At 45.7% G+C, this 20358-nt stretch overlaps 1 protein-coding gene across 11 annotated transcripts in view; it reads right to left on the bottom strand.

Annotated features, from left to right (window-relative positions):
• Positions 1–19485, bottom strand: part of edem2 (ER degradation enhancer, mannosidase alpha-like 2) — a 51738-nt gene extending 32253 nt beyond the window's left edge. Inside the window, exons 1-5 of one of the 11 annotated variants that reach the window (XM_061806703.1) lie at positions 6181–10167; positions 3386–6097; positions 3182–3285; positions 1237–1375; positions 378–446 (exon numbers count right to left, since the gene is read on the bottom strand). In XM_061806703.1, the coding sequence (XP_061662687.1) occupies positions 378–397 (20 nt within the window). In that variant the 5' untranslated portion in view covers positions 398–446; positions 1237–1375; positions 3182–3285; positions 3386–6097; positions 6181–10167. Of the gene's footprint in view, positions 1–197; positions 447–1236; positions 6098–6180; positions 10168–13619; positions 13988–14930 lie in introns of those variants that run through there. The other 10 variants (XM_061806699.1, XM_061806690.1, XM_061806683.1 and 7 more) reach the window with 10 other exon arrangements.
• Between the last annotated feature and the right edge of the window lie 873 nt (positions 19486–20358).

Here is a 20358-nt window from a genome sequence, read left to right as displayed (position 1 = left end):
TTGTAGGCAGAAATAACCGCGTGTCCCTTCCATCCTGCCGGGTGTCTAAGATTTGTGACAGATGGCCAAGAGTACACAGGATCTACATCCTGATTTTTTTTGTTTTTTGTGTAAATGTTGATGTATATGTTTGTATATGAAGTATACATACACCACAGAACTAAAATAATGGAATTTTTACTGAACTGTATGCTTACATCATGTATAAATGTTTCCCTCGTAAAACTTTCACTGAATGTTTATTTGGTCTTTCAATCTGAGCATCTTGAGGCCACCTTAGGTTGTAATATGTAATACGTTGCAGTATCCTGTCTGCTGTCGGAAAGATGTGTGTTCCTTCCTCATGAACAGGCACTTCATCAGTCTGGCAACTTTACCAAAGATGGAGATTCACCATGTGCTAGTTCGATGTCAAGCTCTTGTGCACAGGATGATTCCTGCAACATCTGTAATTAATGTAGAAAAGGTTCAAAGTTTATAAAATAATGTATAGATAAAGCACAGGTTTATTTCAATCAATTTTGTGGCGCACAAATTATTTTTGATAAGGTGAAAACAGGTCTCCTGGAGAGCACAATTCATTTCAATCAGCCCTTGCTTTGTACATTGGATGAGGTTTTAAAGCAGCATATAAAATAAACTAAGTAAAATAAGAATATAAAATAAAATCTCCATATGACAATGTGTTACAAGGGAAAGTTGAATTCACTGATCTAATTCAAAGTATTACATATACCATTTTGTCTCACATAAATCCAAACGATGTTGGTAACCGTCGCAGTTTTTGCTTACTCAACCAAGTTTCCCAAGGAAGTATACAATCAAATTTGCGAGTAAGAGAATTCACATTAGTTAGCAGTTATAAACGATTGTGTGAGTGACTAGTATAGTATAGTAGTAATACTGCTTGTTTTAATGGTGCGTAGTATTTTATTAAAATTAAAAACCCTGCACACAACAATACATAAGCTTACCTGCACTTGTATAGCCAGATATACAGTACTTCCTTGTGATACTGTTTGCGGTGGAGTCATGCCATTGTTTGTTTACATTTTGCATTACTCATTAAATTGTTAAATAATTAAAGGTTTAGATACAATATTTTCCTGTTTTTCTAGTTTAGAAAAACCATTTGCTGTAACAAAACATTTTTTGCCAAGAACGATGTATATTGCTTTCATTCAACGATGTCAACAGTGTTCAAAGTTTTCAGGAAATAAAAGATGGTCCACATACCTCCACAACTTGTCTTTTAACAAAAGCTCTTTGCAGTTTTGGTACTTTCTGTGAGGTGGGGGGGCTTCTGAGCTTGCCGAACCATATCCAGGTTCAGCGGCTGATCCAAGTTCGCGTTCAGTCCTTTAGCAACACTGATCTGTTCAGGTGTCGGAAATGGCTGTATGGTAGGTACTGATCAAGGTTATAACATTTTTTTACATTTAAAACCTATCTCAGACATGAGTCCAGTCAAAGAGTCCGGGGTGAAATGTTCACTACATATGACAGACTCCTGACTGGGTTTGGAAAAATTAGCTCGCTTCCTTTGGCTGAACCCATCTTCTGAGGTTTGGGTCTTTGGGAAAATAATGTACACTGTTACTAGAATAATTTGAATTGGAACAAAACCTAACCACATACTTCTTCACCATTGTTACAGATTGATTTTAGCTTAAAACTACTGAGGAATTCTCCAAACGTATGGCTTTTTCCTTTCTCGTCAACAAGCAGTGTGCAAGTGAAAAAGTGTTATACAACAGGTCGCCTAGTTGTGACATCAGAAGTAAGCCATCACAAAAGGGGGCGTTTGTCAGGTACGGGAAACTAAGTCAAAGATTGCTGACTTTAATTCATAAATACTTACAGTTTTTGGTAAAAACAAACAAGATATGCATTTTATTGTACAGCTGAACATATTTTTTTTTTCCAGATAAGATAACTTGCGCTCAAAAATTGATGTTACATCCAATTTACAGGGAGTCCTCTGGTTAAGACGGTCTCCACTTTATAACGCCCGTCCCCCATCCACCATTTTGTCTGGCTAATGTTCGTGCGCCGGGAGTATCTTCGCATTTTCCACCCTCCTTTGTAGACATTATCGCCCCAAAGAAGAAAGCTGTGACTTTAAGCAATGCTTCCGCATCCAAAGGAAAGTCTATTACCATGGAAACGAAGCTCAAGATCATAAAAGGTTTGGAGAAAGGAGAGATACCAAAACCACCAAAGTTTCAGCCGGTCGACTGTAGTGACAATTATTAAAGACAAAGCCTGTATTTTAGCGCATGTGAAGGCTTCCGTTCCTATGTCGGATACAATGATCACAAAACAAGGTTCTTTGATACTTGTCGAGGTGGAGAGGATTGAGGACCGGGTTCCTTTGCAATAGTTAAGCACAGCCTCTCCTTCCTCCTCTCTATCCACCTCTCAGCAGTAATACCAAGCACATCATCCTATTTCAATGTATTTGTTTTTTTTATACAAAGTATTGTTATCTAAATGCTGATTTTAATGGTCGAATCCGATTTCAGTTGAAATTTGAATTAAGTCGCTATTGTAGGAACGGATCTCAGTTGTAAACTGAGGACTCCCTGTAATTGTTTCTTTGTGCCCTGCGATTGGCTGGCAACCAGTTCAGGGTGTACCCCGCCTCCTGCCCGATGATAGCTGTGATAGGCTACAGCACTCCAGCAACCCTTGTTAGCATAAGCGCCAAAGAAAACGAATGGATAAAATGTTAAACACCAAAGAACCTTTCCAGAATGTTCTCAAATATGGGGCTTTAAAAAGACTAAAATTGCAGAAAGACATGTTGGTAGAAAGGCACGTGATTGGTTCCTAGTGCGACATCGACCAATGAGAGCACGAGTGGCTTTCATCCTGTGAGTTGATTAGTTCCGCATCATCAAAGTCTTACCCAGCAACTTCCCTTGTCCCACCGATTTCCTTGTTTTTGCCTGTTGTCTCATTTTTTTTAAGCAATAACTTTTCATTATTTAATTACAATACCACTTCAGTGTTGTGTCTCACTGAAAGTTTCCTCCATGGCACCCAAGAAGTGGTAACTCCACAGATACTTTTGTCCTTTCAGGAATGGGCTCCTATTTGGGTGCACTTTTATCCTTTTTGGGATCCAGCAAGAGGAATCAACCACTTTGTGCAGGAAATGGTAAGGGCATTGTGGTACCTACTTTGATGTCCTCAGGTGCTCCGGACAGGACACTTTTCTCCTTGTTGGACCCTGCATGGTGATTCGTCCCCTTGAGGACAAGGCTTTTTGGCCAGCAAAGGCTTGCCGGAAAATAAAAAAAAAAAAAAAAAAAGATACGGCTTCAGAAACGTGCCTCTGTATGGTGCTGCTCGTTGTTACGTGGAGAAAGAGTTTCCTAACCTCATTAGTGAGGGATAGCGTACGTAAGTTTTTAACATGGATGAAACAGGCCTTTTTTGGAAGAGGACGCCTGCGGGTCCTTCAAGGATCATGTTTACGATCATCGTGGCAATGCTGCAGGTGAGTGAACTCAAAGCCTCTATGCGCCTCTACTCCGCCATCAACACAAGCAAGCCTCTGTGCTTCTCTCAGGAGAAGGGAAAAAAAAAAAAAAAAAAAAAACATCACACTGAGAACAGGCGTCCAGAAACTATGGCTCCGGAGCCATATCTGTTCCTTTTGATGGTTGCATATGGTTCGCAGAGCTCTTATAATGACATACTGTACATTTCCGTCACGTAGGCAATGCAATTGAGCGAGAGACACTTTGTGCTAGTGGGGTTGCCGTAGTCTGCTGTCTACTACGGAACTCGATGTGGGCAGGCGCAGAAGGGTCAAATGCAGATCAGGTAGAAATTAATTGTGGAAATGCTTTTGACAAATATGGGGAAAAGACAGAGATGAGTACCAACGCAGTTTTCAGGCACCATAGACAGAGGAATTCAACTTTGTAGAGAAAGAAGACTCCTTTGTGTCTAATGCTATGAAAAAATTGCAACAATGAAATGATCAAAATATAAAATTGCCACTTCAACACACGCCACACTGCGTGTACGTCAAAATGTCCTGCGGGGGACAGCAGGAAGAAAGCATGTCAAAAGCTACTGTCCAGAGTCAAAGCTACTCAGCAGCAACTATGTGTTTGTACACAACAAGGTGACTAAAATCCAAATAGCTTTGCTGGTGCTTTGGCAATTGTGAGAAACGGAAAGCCATTTAAAGATTGGGAGTTTGCGAAAACGGTCATGCTTGATGTTGCCAATGAACCTTTTGACAACTTTTCATATAAAGAAAAGGTAAATGAATAAAAGATGCCTTTGTCAGCAAGCACTGTTGGTGAGCCAACATAAGTGGGGAGAAATGACAAAAATTAAACCAGTCGACCAGCTGATTTTAAAAACTTGGAACGCACTTCTGGTAACATACCACGCGCTACGGCGTGTGAGTATTGCTGTACTGACAATGTTAGATTCTACCAATGCATGTGAGAAGTCTTTCTCACACTTAAGAAAACATTAAGATGAACCTATGTTCTCACTGGGGCCTCTGCTCCCCAAGAGGGGTTGCGTCAGGAAGGGCATCCAGCGTAAAAACTGTGTCAAACAAATATGAGATGTCACGCTGTGGCGACCCCTGACGGGAAAAGCCGAAAGAAACCTACTTTGTTCACGAATAAAGAATGTAGTCTCAATGCCTGCATGAAGTTTAATCTAATGATGTATGAATTCAGAGAGTTAATGTACTCTAAAAGTGTTGGTCTTACATCAAATTCGCAAATACACTTTTTCCATTAAAAATATTTTTGGAATTACATTTTAAAATATTTGACATGTATGGCTCTCTCAGCCTAAAAGCTTCCCGACCCCTGCAATAATAGATCAAGCAATTTTGGAGCACCCTTTCAAGAATAGCGTTAACTTCCACACATGAAGGCTCACAAATGGACAGGGTTACATTGACAAAACTAGAAAAATTATAATTCAGTCTCATACAGTAACATCAGTTTGCCCGCCACAATTTGGGGAAAAAGTGAGTATAATATCTATCTATCTATCTGTACTCCAAACCTTGTGACCAGTGGGGACAGGCTGGATCGTGTTCCTTAAACAGGGTTTCTCTGTCTTACAGATGTCTGCTATGCCGTTATTGTTATTTATTTAAAAGGCACCCTGATCACTATGCCAATGTGGCTGTGGATGTTAACTCCTGACCACTGTCAGATGAGAGCTCATCACTGATGTTGTGAATGTGCGCCTGAGGCTGGATATGATGCCTTTGGCTCCCCCGTGCACTCTTTCCACGGGATCATAATGCGGTCAATGTATAGAGCCACACCATCAAAACTGGCCAGTTTGTCTCTGTCTTGGTAAAAGGGGCCTGAGTTCTGTTGGCAGTTTGTCCTTTGCCCCAGTGAATCGATTTTCAATTAGGTCAATCAATTTGACCATTCAATCGTCACTGTTGGTGGCCACACGATTATCGTTCCAGGTGATGGATATAACCCCTTCTAGAGAATCCTCTTCACTAGGATGCAGTGTAGGGGTATCTACTTGGGCTCTGATGGGCATGAGAAAGCCATGAGGCATAGTCGGGAGGTTGTTGTCAGTGGAGACTGGAGTTGCATCATCGGACAGGCGAAGGTGATCGGTAGTGACATGACGGATCCCTGGAATGTGAGTGATATGGAATCTGTCCTTCAGTGTTTTTTCTTTCAGGTTCCTCAGTCGTGGGTTGGTGGTTGTATCAAAGATTCTATCACCGAACATGTGAATTACCAGCCTAGGCGGCAGCAGAATGGCTTGCTTCGTGTGCACGCACAAAGTAAGTAGTCAGAAGCTGATGCCGTTCTGCTGTTCCAAGGCATGTTGGCTTTCCTTTGTCGAATATTTCCATATTTCTAGGTATTTCCTCGATTATGATGGTCTTGGTTTCTTCCAAGCGCTTCTCCATATGTTGAGTCCAGTTGAAAGGTGTTGGGTTATAGCAGGGTCCGAAAGGGTTGCATTCTCTCTGCTGATGGAAAAGCATATGCTACTTGGTTTACAAGTCCAAACCAGCTTCATATGTCAGTGGTGGTGCGAGTTTTGAGGATTCCTTCATCGCCTACAGAACCTGTGGGCATGGACAGACAGTTGTGGGGGTGAGTTCAAAGCATGCGAAATTAACTTGAATTTTGATAGGTTGAAGGATGATACCATTTCAGCCACGTGTCCAACCAATTTGCCGCTTGGAAGAAGCTGTCCTCAATGGAGGGCGACCACATCATTGTGTAGTCATTGCCCTTTGTTTTGTCGTCATTGTCACTAACGATTTCATCAAAACACCTGGTGTATGCATCCCTAGATGCTATGTATCCCTGAGGGCCCACCCGATACCTGTACTGGCCCCAGGGTGTGAAGAAGGTTGTCAGGTGCCTGTCCGCAGGATCGAGTGCGATGCTACAGTAGTCGTTCCAGGGATCAAATGATCTTTTCCTTGTGTTACCGCGGGACCATGCAGGCTTGGTGGAACAGCGATTGGGTGCGATTCAAAGCTTGGAAGTCAACAGTCCGCTGAGGTTTACCAGATTTCTTTGCTCAGACAACCATTCAATGGCACCATGAAACTGGTGCTCCGATTGGGACAGGCTCTATGACACCGAGCTGAACATCCCAGCCTTCACCTGTTTTTGCCAGTGGACAGGTACTGGGATTGGTGTGTGGAATGCTACAAGTGTTGCATCAGTGTCTACAATAAGTTTCATGGGGGGTCCTGACATCATGGGCAGCTTTTAAATGTTCACAGACATTGAATGTGCTAATTTTCTCGTAGTCTAACATCCATTGCTCTAGTTTTTCCTCTGTTTTTTTCAGTGGCTGGAAGCGGGAGGGATGTTGGGAGATGGGGTGGGGGTTTGGCGGAGAGGACACTTACAACAGTCTTCATCAGGGCTTTTGTCAGTGCCGCTGTGCGGGGCAAAAGAGTCTGTTATGACTGACTCAATGGAGGGAAATGAGTGGGGTACAATGCCTGGATCCCTCCAATGGATAGGAAGAATTTGTCTTTTGATCTGGAAATGTACACAATCTGGCGTGTTCTTTTTGGCTGCACGGATTGTGTAAAACCGGTGATGTGTAGGATTACGGTGCCCACTATTGAAATTGGGTCCTGGTTTGCGGCCCTCATCTTCATTGAGGTGGGGGTGAGGTGGGTGGTGTTCAAACCTAGCTGACGCAGGAAGGAAGTGCCAGCAAGACACGATTTGGCAGCCTGTGTCAGGGACTGCCAGCATGGTAGCAGTTCCAGTGGCTGCGTAGAGTGGATTCAATTCCCAAGTCCTTGGCGTCTGATGGGAGGGCCTGAATCTTGACGTTGATAGTCGGTTGAGGTGCGGATGCACAGTTTTCCCACGTGTTACACAGCGGATGGTGGTCTCGTATGATTGTGTTGGCCAGATGTTCAATTGAGCAGAGGGTCTCGAAGACCGCCGTTGCAGAGTTATTTTGATTGGTGTGCAGCCTGTCTTGGTTTACACTTTCGTAGTGGTGTGGGATACTGCAACTGGTGCAAGTATGGTTGAAGGCAGAGCAACGATTCCCACGTCTTGCTTCCTGCCGCTGTGTCTTTCTTTGCCACAGTTGCCGCATGGTTGTGTTTGAGTTCTCGTTTTCTGTCTGGAGGTCGGCCATGAAGTCATTTTCTCTCCATCTGCCTGCATGAGCGCTGCTTGCCCCATCTACTGCCACAGCCACAGCTGTGGGATTGGGATTGATTCATCTGGCCGCTTTCTTTGCTACTGGAGTTTCTAAAGATTCCACATATACAGTATGACAAATGGTGATGGCAGTGATACAGGATCTTCTTGTGATTGTCTCCTACATGACTGAGGAACGGGATTATTTTTAAACATTTCTTAAAGTGTATGGAAGGTCCTAAGACACCTTTTTGCTAAAATTATAGTTTTTTTTAATGCAGAATTCAAATCTGAAAAAAGTTATGAAGGAAACATTTTTATTTTGTATTAGCAAAAAATCATCGCACATTGGATTGGATTCGCAGAAAAAAAAGACAAAAACGAAGTGGAAACAGCAGAGTAGGAAGGGGACATCATAGCCGGTGTCAACAATGGCGACTATTGGAAAACATTGTAGCAACATCGATGAATTTTCCGATATTTCGAGCAATGAACACTATTCTGTGTTAGAAAAAGACTGGTAAGCATTTGTGAAGTTCTTGTTTGGATGGATGCCGGCAAAGGTTAACGTGTGGCAAAACGTTTCTGCGTTCACGAGTTAACAACCTGTATTTTTTTTCCCCCCAATCATAATTAATGAATGCGAGTTTGTGTAAAACCAAGGGTCATTTATTTAAATTTTAGTATTTGTATTCAATACTAACTGAAAAGATCGATGGATTCCAGCAAAAGTTAACGTGGGGCCAAATGCTTCAGTGTTCACGAGCAGTCAACCCGTGACTATGTGGGATTTCTTCCTGATTGAGAACAGATCCAACAAAGAAGTATATGTCTGCGTCCAGACTTTTATACACTTTCAAACTTTTCTATGTAAATCAACGACTTACTCATAGGGGGAGGCTATAAATGCCTTTTTGGAGGAAAAACACCCAGGAATGAGTTTAAATAAACCTTTATTGTACATAGAGAAGATATCTAAATGTTATTTCTCTCTGTGATTTTGCTTCTTGCGGCTACTTTCATTTTATGAAATACATGACTATATCCTTAAAATCCTTATTTTGCAGAAATATTCAGTATGCATCCTTGTATGTCTGACACATGTCAGGCTATTCACATTCAGCTACAGTGTCAGGGAAGTTGCTCCATGGCCAAACAAAATTCTGACAGTGTAACTGCGGATCTGTCCTTGGTCTTGCCTGACAGAACCTTAAGATTGTCACCAAACTGTTCAGGAGTCAGCAACTTCCGCTTTCGACCTTCAGTGTTGAACATCCTGAAGACCTGAATACTCACCAGATACATGTGTATATCCAGGTTTCAGAGACAAGCGGTGGAAGAGAATTAACAGTACAATTTCTTATTGGCGAAAACATCGACTTCGGCATTAAATATGGGTCCTCTATGCCAAGTTTATCTAATTTTTCCACATAACTTCGTTTATTTTCACCTTCTAAATGTCCAACAGTATTGGACAAGATTCTGGGCATTGTGCTACAAGACATTTTTATGTCGTCTCTAACCGACTTAGCCTTGAAGAATGCTTTGTTAGACTGGCAATATGGCGAGGTAAACAAAAGTCACGTGATTTTTATGATGTCGGTGCACGAGCTCTATAGTAAAGGCTTCGATATCCTGAATGTATAAAAGAAATTTTTGGTCTTATTCATTGTGCAGCGCAATGGATCTGCCTGTGTTGATATGAGAAACTATCGATGTGTGTCACTAATTTGCCTGTACAAGGCTCATTTATTATCGCACCAAAACAGACTACGATAACGTAGTCCACAGTCTAAGTTGGTATATATTCACAAATAAGGATTTTAATGAACAAAATCAGTTTAAAATGTTGCCACGTTAATTTGAGAGCAATAGCTGGGGATATCTTGCCTCACCATAAATATAATTTCACGTGTAAACTGATGCCATAACCAGACAGGACCAAGACCAGTCATGAGCAAAACCGCAACACTTTATACTGAAAGCTGTAAACCGGTATTTTGTGGTTTTGTTTTGCGCTAAATGCTTAAAATAGAAATGTAAGTGGAGTGCATGGTTCTGTATACTGGACTGATATGGGTGTTTTAGCAGTAGAAGTTTGGGAATGTGCACAGATTTTTATCTATTAAATCAACAGGTGTGCATGTAAATGCTGCATTCCTATGCAAACAACAGAAGACGGATTTTGTTGCCATGAGAGTCAACATATTAACCAGAAAATGGAAGCTTATCAAGACCAACTACAGTACATGACGGAGCACCGAGGATTTATTGCCAGCTGTCTGATCCCGTGGGTACTGGAGGTTGCCAATTTACAAATCAGGCAACAGTATCGGAGGCAACTGGATTTTCCACAACACGAGTAAGAGCTCTTTTTTAAAAAATATTAATAAGACATGTACACCAGATTGGATACAAAAGAGAGAGAAAAGGGTCTCGACAGGTTGGCCAGTCAGAGGAATAGATATAGGAAGGATGTGCAGCAAGTAAAGGTGAATAAGGATACAGGGATGAGAATGACCAATTTGGAAAAACACTGAAAATGTCTGATGGGGGGGGGGGGGGGTGAGCTCCTATCGGAACACAGAGTGCTCAGCACTTTTCCGGGAATGTCCACTTTTGTATGTGTTCGGTTAGACATGTTCATACTGTTTTCGGTCCTATCTGCATGGTTAAACTTTTTTCAAGCCATGCCCGTCTGAAACAGTTTTTGATTCCAGCATCCTTGTCAATTGCCCTCGCTCGATCTTCATCCTTTTTTCTAACACTTTCGCCATCGTAAAACTTTAAACACAAGGTCACTCAGTTCGCGCTATCACTTGGCTAACTAACAAGTTACACTGCAATTTCTGAGAACCGAGGACACATGTACATGGCAATGGTGAAACTCGATTAACCACTAACACGATTGGATCGTTATACTGTATAACTTTGTTGTCCAATCGAGTAATCAGCCGCAAACGAGTTTTAATGTTTATGTCGCAAAATGCAAATATTCACACTACCGAGCAAGTTGGAACAGCATATGATAGTTGTGCTTGTGCTAGCACTAAGCTGAGTTTGCAGCTTGGAGCCCACCACCGAGAGGCAGGCGCACGATACCCTACCACTACCCCCCCCCCCCAATATTTTTTTCAACGGATTTGCGCTTATATCGAGAATGGTCATTTTGGTTTGAAAAAGTCAGAAATCCGCCGATCGGCGGAAAATTCTCATCCCTGAGGATAGCGATGGAAATGTTTACTGGTGCCAGTAGTGTGCTAAGTAGATGGAAAGAGTACTTTTAGAAGTTAATGAATGAAGAGAATAGGAGAGAAGGTAGAGTCGACGAGGCGAGCATGAATGACCAGGAAGTGGCAAAGATTAGTAAGGGGAAGTTAGAAAGGCACTGAACAGACTGAAAAATGGAAAGACAGTTGGTCCTGATGACATATCAGTGGAGATATGGAAGCAATTTGGAGAGGTTGCTGTGGAGTTTTTGACCAACTTATTCAATAGTACTATTAGGAGAGAAGATGCCAGAAGAATGGCGGAAACATGTGCTAGTCCACGTTCTTAAGAACAAAGGTGATGTTCAGAGCTGTGGAAACTAGAGAGGAATAAAGATTAAGAGCCACACAATTAAGTAATGGGAAAGAGTAGTGGAGGCTAGACTCAGGACAAAAGTTAACATCTGCGAGCAACAGTATGGTTTCATACCAAGAAAGAGTACCACAGATGCATTATTTGCCTTGAGGATGCTCGTGGAAAACCACAGAGAAGGCCAGAAGGAGCTACATTGTGTCTTTGACTTTCTAGAGAAAGCCTATGACAGAGTACCAAGAGAGGAACTGTGGTACTGCATGCGCAAGTCTGGTGTGGCGGAGAAATATGTTAGAATAGTACAGGACATGTATGATGGCAGCAGAACAATGGTGAGGTGTGCCTTAGGTGTGACAGAGGAATTTAAGGTGGAGGTGGGACTGCTTCAGGGATCAGCTCTGAGCCCCTTCCTGTTTGCAGTGGTAATGGATAGGCTGACAGATGAGGTTAGACTGGAATCCCCTTGGACTATGATGCTCGCAGATGATATTTTGATCTGCAGTGAAAGCAGGGAGCAGGCTGAGGAATAATTAGAAAGATGGAGGCAAACACTGGAAAAGAGAGGAATGAAGATTAGCCGAAGTAAAACAGAATATGTGCATGAATGTGAGGGGCACAGGAGGAGTGAAGCTCCAGGGAGAAGAGACAGCAAGGGTGGATGTCACAGTCATGAAATGCATTATTTTTTGTGTTATTAATGAACCCATGCCTTTTTTCACAACAAAACATGACGTATTTTGACGTATACACCTTTTTGAAACTCCCGCCATGAAAATTCCCTCGAGGGATTTGTTTTCGAGAAGAAGCAGGAAGTGACGTACATGGCAGGACCGCCCTCAAGTGGACTCGCTTGTTTCTATGAGTTTTAAATACTGGAAGGTAGCTCGCTGTGCCTTCGTGTTAGCCAAAATGCCGGCTCGTTGCATTGCTGGACATTGCTTGAACACTCGGGAGGATGGATTTACCCTTCATAAGTTTGGAAGAGACCCGGTTCGTCAAGAAAAATAGATTGCACGGGTGCAAAGGACGAGAGCTTTGTGGGTTCCAAATGACAGGTAGGTGTGTATACAGCTACTAAAGAAAATTATAGTTTGGGGCGGACCACATAATCAGTCTCTCATAATGTAACAAAAGATCTGTGTAAGTATGACAGGGGTGAGAAACGTGTCGATGTGCGCATCGTACGGCTTCCACGTCGAGCTAGCCCACGAAGGCTTCCGTATCAGCTCGCCCGTGAAGGCTGCTTTGACGCCTCTCCAGCGAAGGCTACTGCATCGTGCCTTGCGGACGACCACGGCTTCGGCCAGGCTGGCTCATACATACTCTCTGGGAGTTAGTCGCCAACGCACCAGTATGTATGAGCCAGCCTGGCTGAAGTTGTGCGCGTCCGCCGGTCACGGCTTCGGTGCCGGGTCCGCCGGTCACGGCTTCGGTGCCGCGTCCGCCGGTCACGGCTTCGGCTGGGGTGGCTCATCTTCGCTTATCACAGTGCCGAGCCGGGCTGCTTTACGGTGTTGTCATTGCACGTGGCTGAGTGCCCCATTGACGGCAGGGTTGTTCATGGCCGCCGTCGTCTGTGATGAACAACACCACCGATGGCGGCAGCGACAAACAATTGTTTATGGCGCACTCAGCCGCGAGCGACGACAACGCCGCGATGAGCCACCTCATTGCCTCCCCGGCCGAATCCGTAAATCGGCTCGTCGCACCCGGGCAGCGGCGTTGTGTTCGCTCGCGTCTGAGTAGCTACATACTGTCGGGGAGTCTGTTGTTAGTTAGAAGTGATCTACATAGAATCTAAATATGGCTCAAAACGATAGGATAATATTGCCCCGGACACTTGACTCAATTGTGAGATGTTCTCTTCTTTGAAAAGAGCTTCCAGGTCTGAAGGGGCGTGTCCCTCAGAAGGGGCCACAGCGTGTTTTCAATGGCGAATGTCTGGGATGACGTCATGGCCAGTAAATGCAGCCAATATGGTGACACTTGGAATGAGACTTCGCAACTTTGCACATGGATGACGTGCTCTCGGCTCATAATTATTTTTTTGAGTAGACATTGAAGCAAATAAAGTTACATGCATTTTTCATTTCAGTCTATTTTAGAATGTTTATAGGGATGACACTTGGACCTTTAACGCGCTGGAAGGGGGCGTGACGCTGACGACGAACCATAACAAAAGCCGAAAAACATCGACCTCGGAGATCTTCCAGACAGGCTAATTTTGAAAGACTGGTGTTTGTGTTCTCTTTGTGACCTAATGCCAACTGCGGCGGAATGCTAGTATTGTTGAGTTTCAAAAGGTTGAACAAAGAATGGAGTGTATAGGAATGAACTTGGATCATGATCAACATGTCTGCATTACATAGATACTAGATAAAAGATACAAAGTTGTTTACTTGGATGAAGACGTGTTACATATCAATTTACATATGATCCATGACAGTTTAATGAAAGGACCACTTGTACATCCAGTGGAAAATCGGTGAGAATACATTTTTAATGGTCTTGGAAACCTATGTGAATGCTATGTGAGCTACTGTATATGAATGTTGTGGGCTATGTCCAAAGTTTATCAAAAATGCGATCTTATTTTCTCAGTACGGCATAGGACTGTCTAATGGTTTATTTATATCTGGAATATAAAATGAAAAAAAAAGGAGGACTTCCCTAAAGTGATTGGACGTATATATCCATCCATCCATCCATCCGCTTCGCTGAACGAGGGTCGCAGGAGTGCTTGGAGCCTACCCCACGTGTAAACAGGCAGGAGGCAGGTTACACACACAGACACGGGAGAACATGCAAACTCCACACATGGAGGTCCGTGATAGAACCCAGGTCCTCATAACTGTGAGGCTAACGCTTTACTGCTGCGCCACCGCCTCATTAAGTATGTTGTTGCTTATACAGTACTGGCACGAGAAGCTATAGCTAAGCTGCTAATAAACAGTAACGGTTAGATGCGTGCAAATTTCCCTATTTCCCTGGCTGATGAACCAGCCTCAGTTGTGACAGCCACAGCTTCATCCTGTCATATTGAGCCCATGGGAGGTTAAAGAAGGACAAATTTGGGTGAGTTTCTCAGGTTTGTTCCAGTTTGGTGCACAATACGTCGGCATCTTGGCCAAGCTAGAATGAAATGTCTGTAATGCGAAGCACCGGCAACGTCAGGGGCGGGGTCTTTCTGGTCTGGTTGTGAAAAAAAGATGGCATACGTCCAGATTTTGCTTGGATTTAAAAACAAAATCTTTATTTTCATTTTTTTCCCAGTTAATGTCCAAAATATATGTAATATTACTTCACGTTGAAGAGTTTATTGTACATATGAATTTTGGGGAGAGTCTTCCTTCAAGGTGATTCAAATTAACATTGGTGGTTGGACTGAAGTCGATCTCATTGGAGATTTTTATTTTGATGGTGGCTCGACGCTTGTTGGCGACTTCTTTCAGTAATGCCTTGTATTAACAAAATATGTGGCTGCTGGTTTGACTGCTACTTTCCGAGAGGAGGTTGGCGTGACCGCAGAAATAAAATCTGGCATACTGTTGTACAAATTGCAAATAAGAAATTTAAGAGATAAGACTAGATAAATTTGTTTTCAGACTATGATATTTCTCGAGTACGGATTGCGGCGGTAAGCCTCAAAGTTAGAAATTCCACATTTGTTGGGTAGGCTTCAGTGTTTACCTGATATCGTGCATCATTTCCTCGGTAAACTGATGATAACCCGCCGTGCTCACGCAGACACACGCGAGGAGAACGACGAACGCGGGAACACGCATAGCTCTTTGATTCTTAGAAAGCAACTAATAGTAGTCCTTGCTTAGGACCTGAATCATCATCATCATCTTCTTCTTCTTCTTCTTCTTCTTCTTCTTCTTCTTCTTCTTCTTCTTCTTCTTCTTCGTCTTCTCCTTTCTTCCTGTTCGTTGGCAGGTGGCGTCAAACGCTCAAGATGCATTAGCGCCCATCTACCGTGCTGAATTGGGGTCAGCTTTCAACTTTTTGTTTTGAAAGAAAAATATAATATAAATCTAAGTTAAATTAAGGTAGGCAGGAAATCATTCAACCAACGAATTAAACAGGGTTTTGTCATGGAATATTTACATTTTATTCCCTAACAACAACACATTCACAACAAAATCGAAATAGTTGTCTTTGACAAACACACCAAACTTAATGGAGTAAATTTAATGACAATTTAATATTTTTAGAGTGAAGCCAACTATTCGGCTAAAGGATCTGTACTGCTTCACAACTAAGAAAAAAAAAACATTTTAGTCTTAAAAATTCCTTAGTGTGCTAAATCTCATTTAGAATTTTGAAATGAGCTTCTTTAATATTGGGGGTTGAATGGAAATGAAAGGGGCATGGTAGAGCAGCTGTAGAGCGTCTGCCTCACAGTTCTGAGGAGCAGGGTTCAAATCCCGGCCCACCTGTGTGGGGTTTGCACGTTTTCCCTGTGCCTGGGTGTCTTTTCTTCAGGTACTCCAGTTTCCTCCTGTAGATTATTGGTTGTCACTATGCCCAGTAGGGGTCTCACCTCTCCGAGGTCTTCTGGGTTGGGTCCTCAGTGTGGTCAATGACCCCCGAGACCGTCGTTCTGTGATATGACCCCTCCACTGGGCTGCTTAAGATGGACAACGTAAGATGAGTCAGAATAGACAGTGACAGATTGTCCGACCACCAGCAGATTTTAGTACGGATAGGGTTAGGGTTAGGTCAGAGATCAGCACGTGGACGAAGAGAATCAGTCACAGCCGTTTCACAGCAATGTGGGTCTACATGCAATTCGTCAGTCATGTTAATGCCGGTGTGTACATATTTGATGTTTGGTGGTGTGAGAATTTTCAACAGGCGTGTTTGCCTAAGAGAAGATAGTGTGAATGGTGATAAGGCAACGTAGGCTGTCACCGAGTGGTCAGTAAGGACCACAAGGCGATATGACATTACCATGTGTGCGGTTTTCTGAATAACTTTGGCAAGTTCAGCTGCAAACCTAGCGCATTCAGGGCTTTTGGCTTCGAGTGGATCAAGTGGAATGCTACAATACATCAAGAATTTACATCCATCTAGGAGTTCTAGATCTTGCAGCAATGATTTCAAACATTGATTAAAAATTCCAGGTGAATTTCTGAAGCCTTGTGGCAACCTAGTGTACTGCAAATTGTGTCCCTGATATCTGAATGCAAACAAGTGTCTACACTCAGGTGCGAGTGGGACAAAGAAGAATGCATTTGTCAAATTAGTTGCTGTGAAATATTTCAAATCAAGTGTGATGGTAGACAACATTCTGTGGGGGTCTGGTACAGATAACAATGGTGTGGTCGTTACATCATTAACGGCTATCAAATAATCTGCCATACGATAAGTGTTACCATCTGCTTTTAAAACTAGCCTGAGTGGTGTACACCACTGTCACGAAACGGGGCTCAAGGGTGGACCCAAATGCACGACTCCAGAGACAGCAGACAGTACAGAGGAAACCTTTATTCGGTCCGAGGTCTGAGATCCGGTAGACAGTCCAAACAATCCGAAGTACTAGTACGGATGGGCTTACGAGGGTGGTCAGTGGACAGGCGTGGGTCGGTGCACGGAGCGCAGAAGTCAGGAAAACAGGAGTGCGGGAAGGAGCCATCAAGAACAACGATCTAGCGGAGTATTTGTCGTCCCCCGGGTCCTATATGTACTGGGTCTAATCAGTGGTCATGAGGCGCAGGTGTGCGCCTTCTGATTAGCTGGCCACGCCCAGCCCGGGCTGAAATCCAGGAGCATGACAGTACCCCCCCCCCCTCAACGGCCGGCTCTGGACGGCCCAGGAGCATCAGGGTGAGCCGCGTGAAAGTCCCTGATGAGGGAGCGGTCCACGACGAAGCGGGAGGGGATCCAGGAGCGCTCCTCCGGGCCATATCCCTCCCAGTCCACCAGGTACTGGACCCCCCTTCCTCTGCGGCGGGAACACAGCAACCGGCGCACAGTATACACCAACCCACCGTCGACCATGCGGGGGGGACTTGAGCGGAGGAGCCAGCGACGACGTGCGATTCGGGCGAAGTCTGCTGACGTGGAACGTCGGGTGCACCCTCATCGACCTGGGCAGTTTCAGCGAGACAGCGACCGGGTTAATAACCTTGGCAATCGGAAACGGGCCAACGAACCTGGGAGCCAGTTTGCAGGATTCCGTCTGCAGCGGGAAATCTTTGGTGGAGAGCCACATTCGCTGTCCCACTCTGAACTCTGGCGCTGGCCTCCTCTTGCGATCCGCTGCGGCCTTGTAGGCGCTGCTCATGCGCAGCAATGTCCTCCGCGCTGCTTCCCAGGTCCATTTGCAGCGTCGCACCACGGCCAGGGCCGACGGGACCCCGGAGTCTGTGGCCAGTGGAGGAAACAGGGACGGAGCATAACCGTGCACGACATTGAGTGGAGCCATACCTGTTGAGGCGGAGGGTAGAGAATTGTGGGCATACTCCACCCACTTGATGTGCTGGCTCCACGTGCTCTGGTCCCTGGAGGCCAGGCATCAAAGACCGGTCTCCAGCTCCTGATTTATCCTCTCAGTCTGGCCATTCGACTCCGGGTGATGACCCGATGTCAGACTAGCTGACGCGCCGATGAGGGTGCAGAACTCTTTCCAGAAGCGACCGCTGAATTGCTGACCCCTGTCCGAAACGATGTCCCGGGGTAGCCCGTGATAACGGACGACCTCGTCTAACACCAGCTGGCTGCTTGGCCGACGGGATCCTTGGAAGCGGCACGAAATGGACCATCTTGGAGAAACGGTCCACTACAGACAGGACCACTGTGTTCCCTTGGGAGGGCGGCAGGCCGGTGACGAAGTCCAGCGCGATGTGTGACCACGGACGAAAGGGAGTGGACAGGGGTCGCAACTCACCAACGGGCCGTTGGCGGGAAGTCTTATTGGCCGCACAGGCGTTGACGAACTCCCTTACGTCCTTGCTGAGGTTGGGCCACCAGAACCTTTGTTCCACCACTGAACGTGTCTTTGGCATACCCGGGTGACAGACCGTCTTGTTGGTATGGGCCCAGGCGACGACGTCTCCCCGCAGAGATGGGATGACGAAAAGGCGGCCCGGCGGACACTCCGCGGGCGGGGGTGTCTCTCCCAGTGCCTCCTTCACCCGTGACTCGACCGCCCAGGTGAAGCCGGACACGAAGCACGCCTCTGGCAGAATAGGAGCGGCCTCTGATTCCGTGCACTCCCCCTCGTGGATCCGCAAGAGTGCATCCGGCTTGCCGTTCTTGGAGCCTGGGCGGAAGGACAGAGTAAAGTGGAAGCGAGTGAAGAATAGGGCCCGCCTGGCCTGACGGGCGTTCAACCGCTTCGCGGTCTTCAGGTACTCCAAGTTCTTGTGGTCCGTGAAGACAACGAACAGGACTTGCGAGCCCTCCAGCCAGTGCCGCCACTCCTCCAACCCGCTCTTGACCGCCAGCAGTTCCCAATCTCCCACGTCGTAGTTGCTCTCTGCCGGGGTCAGCTTCCGAGACAGGAACGCACACGGGTGGATCCGACCGTCTCTGGGACTCCTCTGAGACAGGACTGCTCCGATTCCTGAATTAGATGCATCCACCTCCACCAGAAACTGGTTATCTGGGTCTGGAACAATTAGAACGGGCGCAGCAGTGAAACTTGCCTTTAATCTGCTGAAGGCCTCCTGGCAGATCCCGGACCACGAGAAGGTGGTGTGTGGAGAGGTGAGCGCATGCAGATGAGCGGCCACGGAACTGAAGTTCCTTATGAACTTCCTATAAAAATTAGCAAATCCCAAAAACCTCTGTACGTCCTTCCTGTTGGCGGGGGTGGGCCAACGCCGCACCGCGTCGACCTTCCCGGGGTCCATGCGTATCTCTCCCTCGGCCAGGACGAAGCCCAGGAAGGACACTGATGCCCGATGGAACTCACACTTGTCCACATTAACGTACAATTGGTGCTGCAGCAGACGCTGGAGCACTTCTCTGACCTGTCGAATGTGAGAGGTTAGATCTGCCGAGAAGATGAGAATGTCATCCAGGTATACAAAGACTGATTTATTGAAAAACTCCCGAAGCACGTCATTAATGAAGTTTTGAAAAACAGCCGGGGCGTTGGTCAGTCCGAAGGGCATCACCAGATACTCGTAATGCCCCGTGGGAGTGTTGAAAGCAGTCTTCCATTCGTCACCCTCCCGGATCCGCACCAGATGATACGCGCTGCGCAAGTCCAACTTGGTGAAGATCCCGACTCCTTGAAGGAGTTCGAAGGCTGTAGCTATCAGGGGCAAGGGATACCTGTTCTTGACCGTGATGTCATTCAATCCCCTGTAGTCGATGCAGGGTTGCAAGGTGGAATCCTTCTTCTTAATGAAAAAGAACCCCGCGCCGGCTGGTGAGGATGACGGTCAAATAAGTCCTGTTGCCAGGGACTTCTCGATGTACTCCCTCATTGCCTGGTGCTCCGGTCCTGTCAACGAGAACAGTTTCCCTCTGGGGGGTGAGGTACCCGGGAGGAGTTCGATGGCACAGTCGTAAGGCCGATGCGGCGGCAGAGCTCGTGCTCTAGACTCCGAAAAAACCTCCCTCAAATCATGGTAGCAAGAGGGTACTGTGACTAATTAGGCCGCGGTGCTAAGCTCGGCAACTTGGATCCCTCTGTCCTCCCCGGCGACGCCACACTGCTTGCGACAGTCCTCACTCCATGCCCTAATCCGACCCGTGACCCAATCAATGTGCGGATTGTGTCTCTTGAGCCACGGGCTCCCCAAGATTATGTCACTGTTACAAGAATTGAAAATGTGGAAACTTATACGCTCTGTGTGCCCCTCAGGAAAGTCCATACGTATAGTTTGCGTGCGGTGTGTTACACGGCAGAGGAACTTGCCGTTGGCGGTGTACGCAACCCGAGGACGCTGCGTGGGGAAGGTTGCCACCCGCAACGCTTCGACAATCCGGGTATGTATGAGGTTCGCCTCCGAACTAGAGTCAACGAACACGGTCACCTCGCAGGAATGAGCCTCTGTCCCGACTGTGAGGTGCAACAGTGATCGCTCCGTCTTAGCGCCAGTATACCGCACACTCACCGGCGTCGAGATCCCACGGTCGGGGCGCTTCGGCAGGGTCG

This window comes from Syngnathoides biaculeatus, chromosome 2 (genome assembly GCF_019802595.1).
Source record: "Syngnathoides biaculeatus isolate LvHL_M chromosome 2, ASM1980259v1, whole genome shotgun sequence".
Classification (NCBI taxonomy): Eukaryota; Metazoa; Chordata; class Actinopteri; order Syngnathiformes; family Syngnathidae; genus Syngnathoides; species Syngnathoides biaculeatus.
The sequence above is the reverse complement of the archived record's forward strand: the minus strand, read 5'-3'. Positions and strand labels throughout refer to the sequence as shown.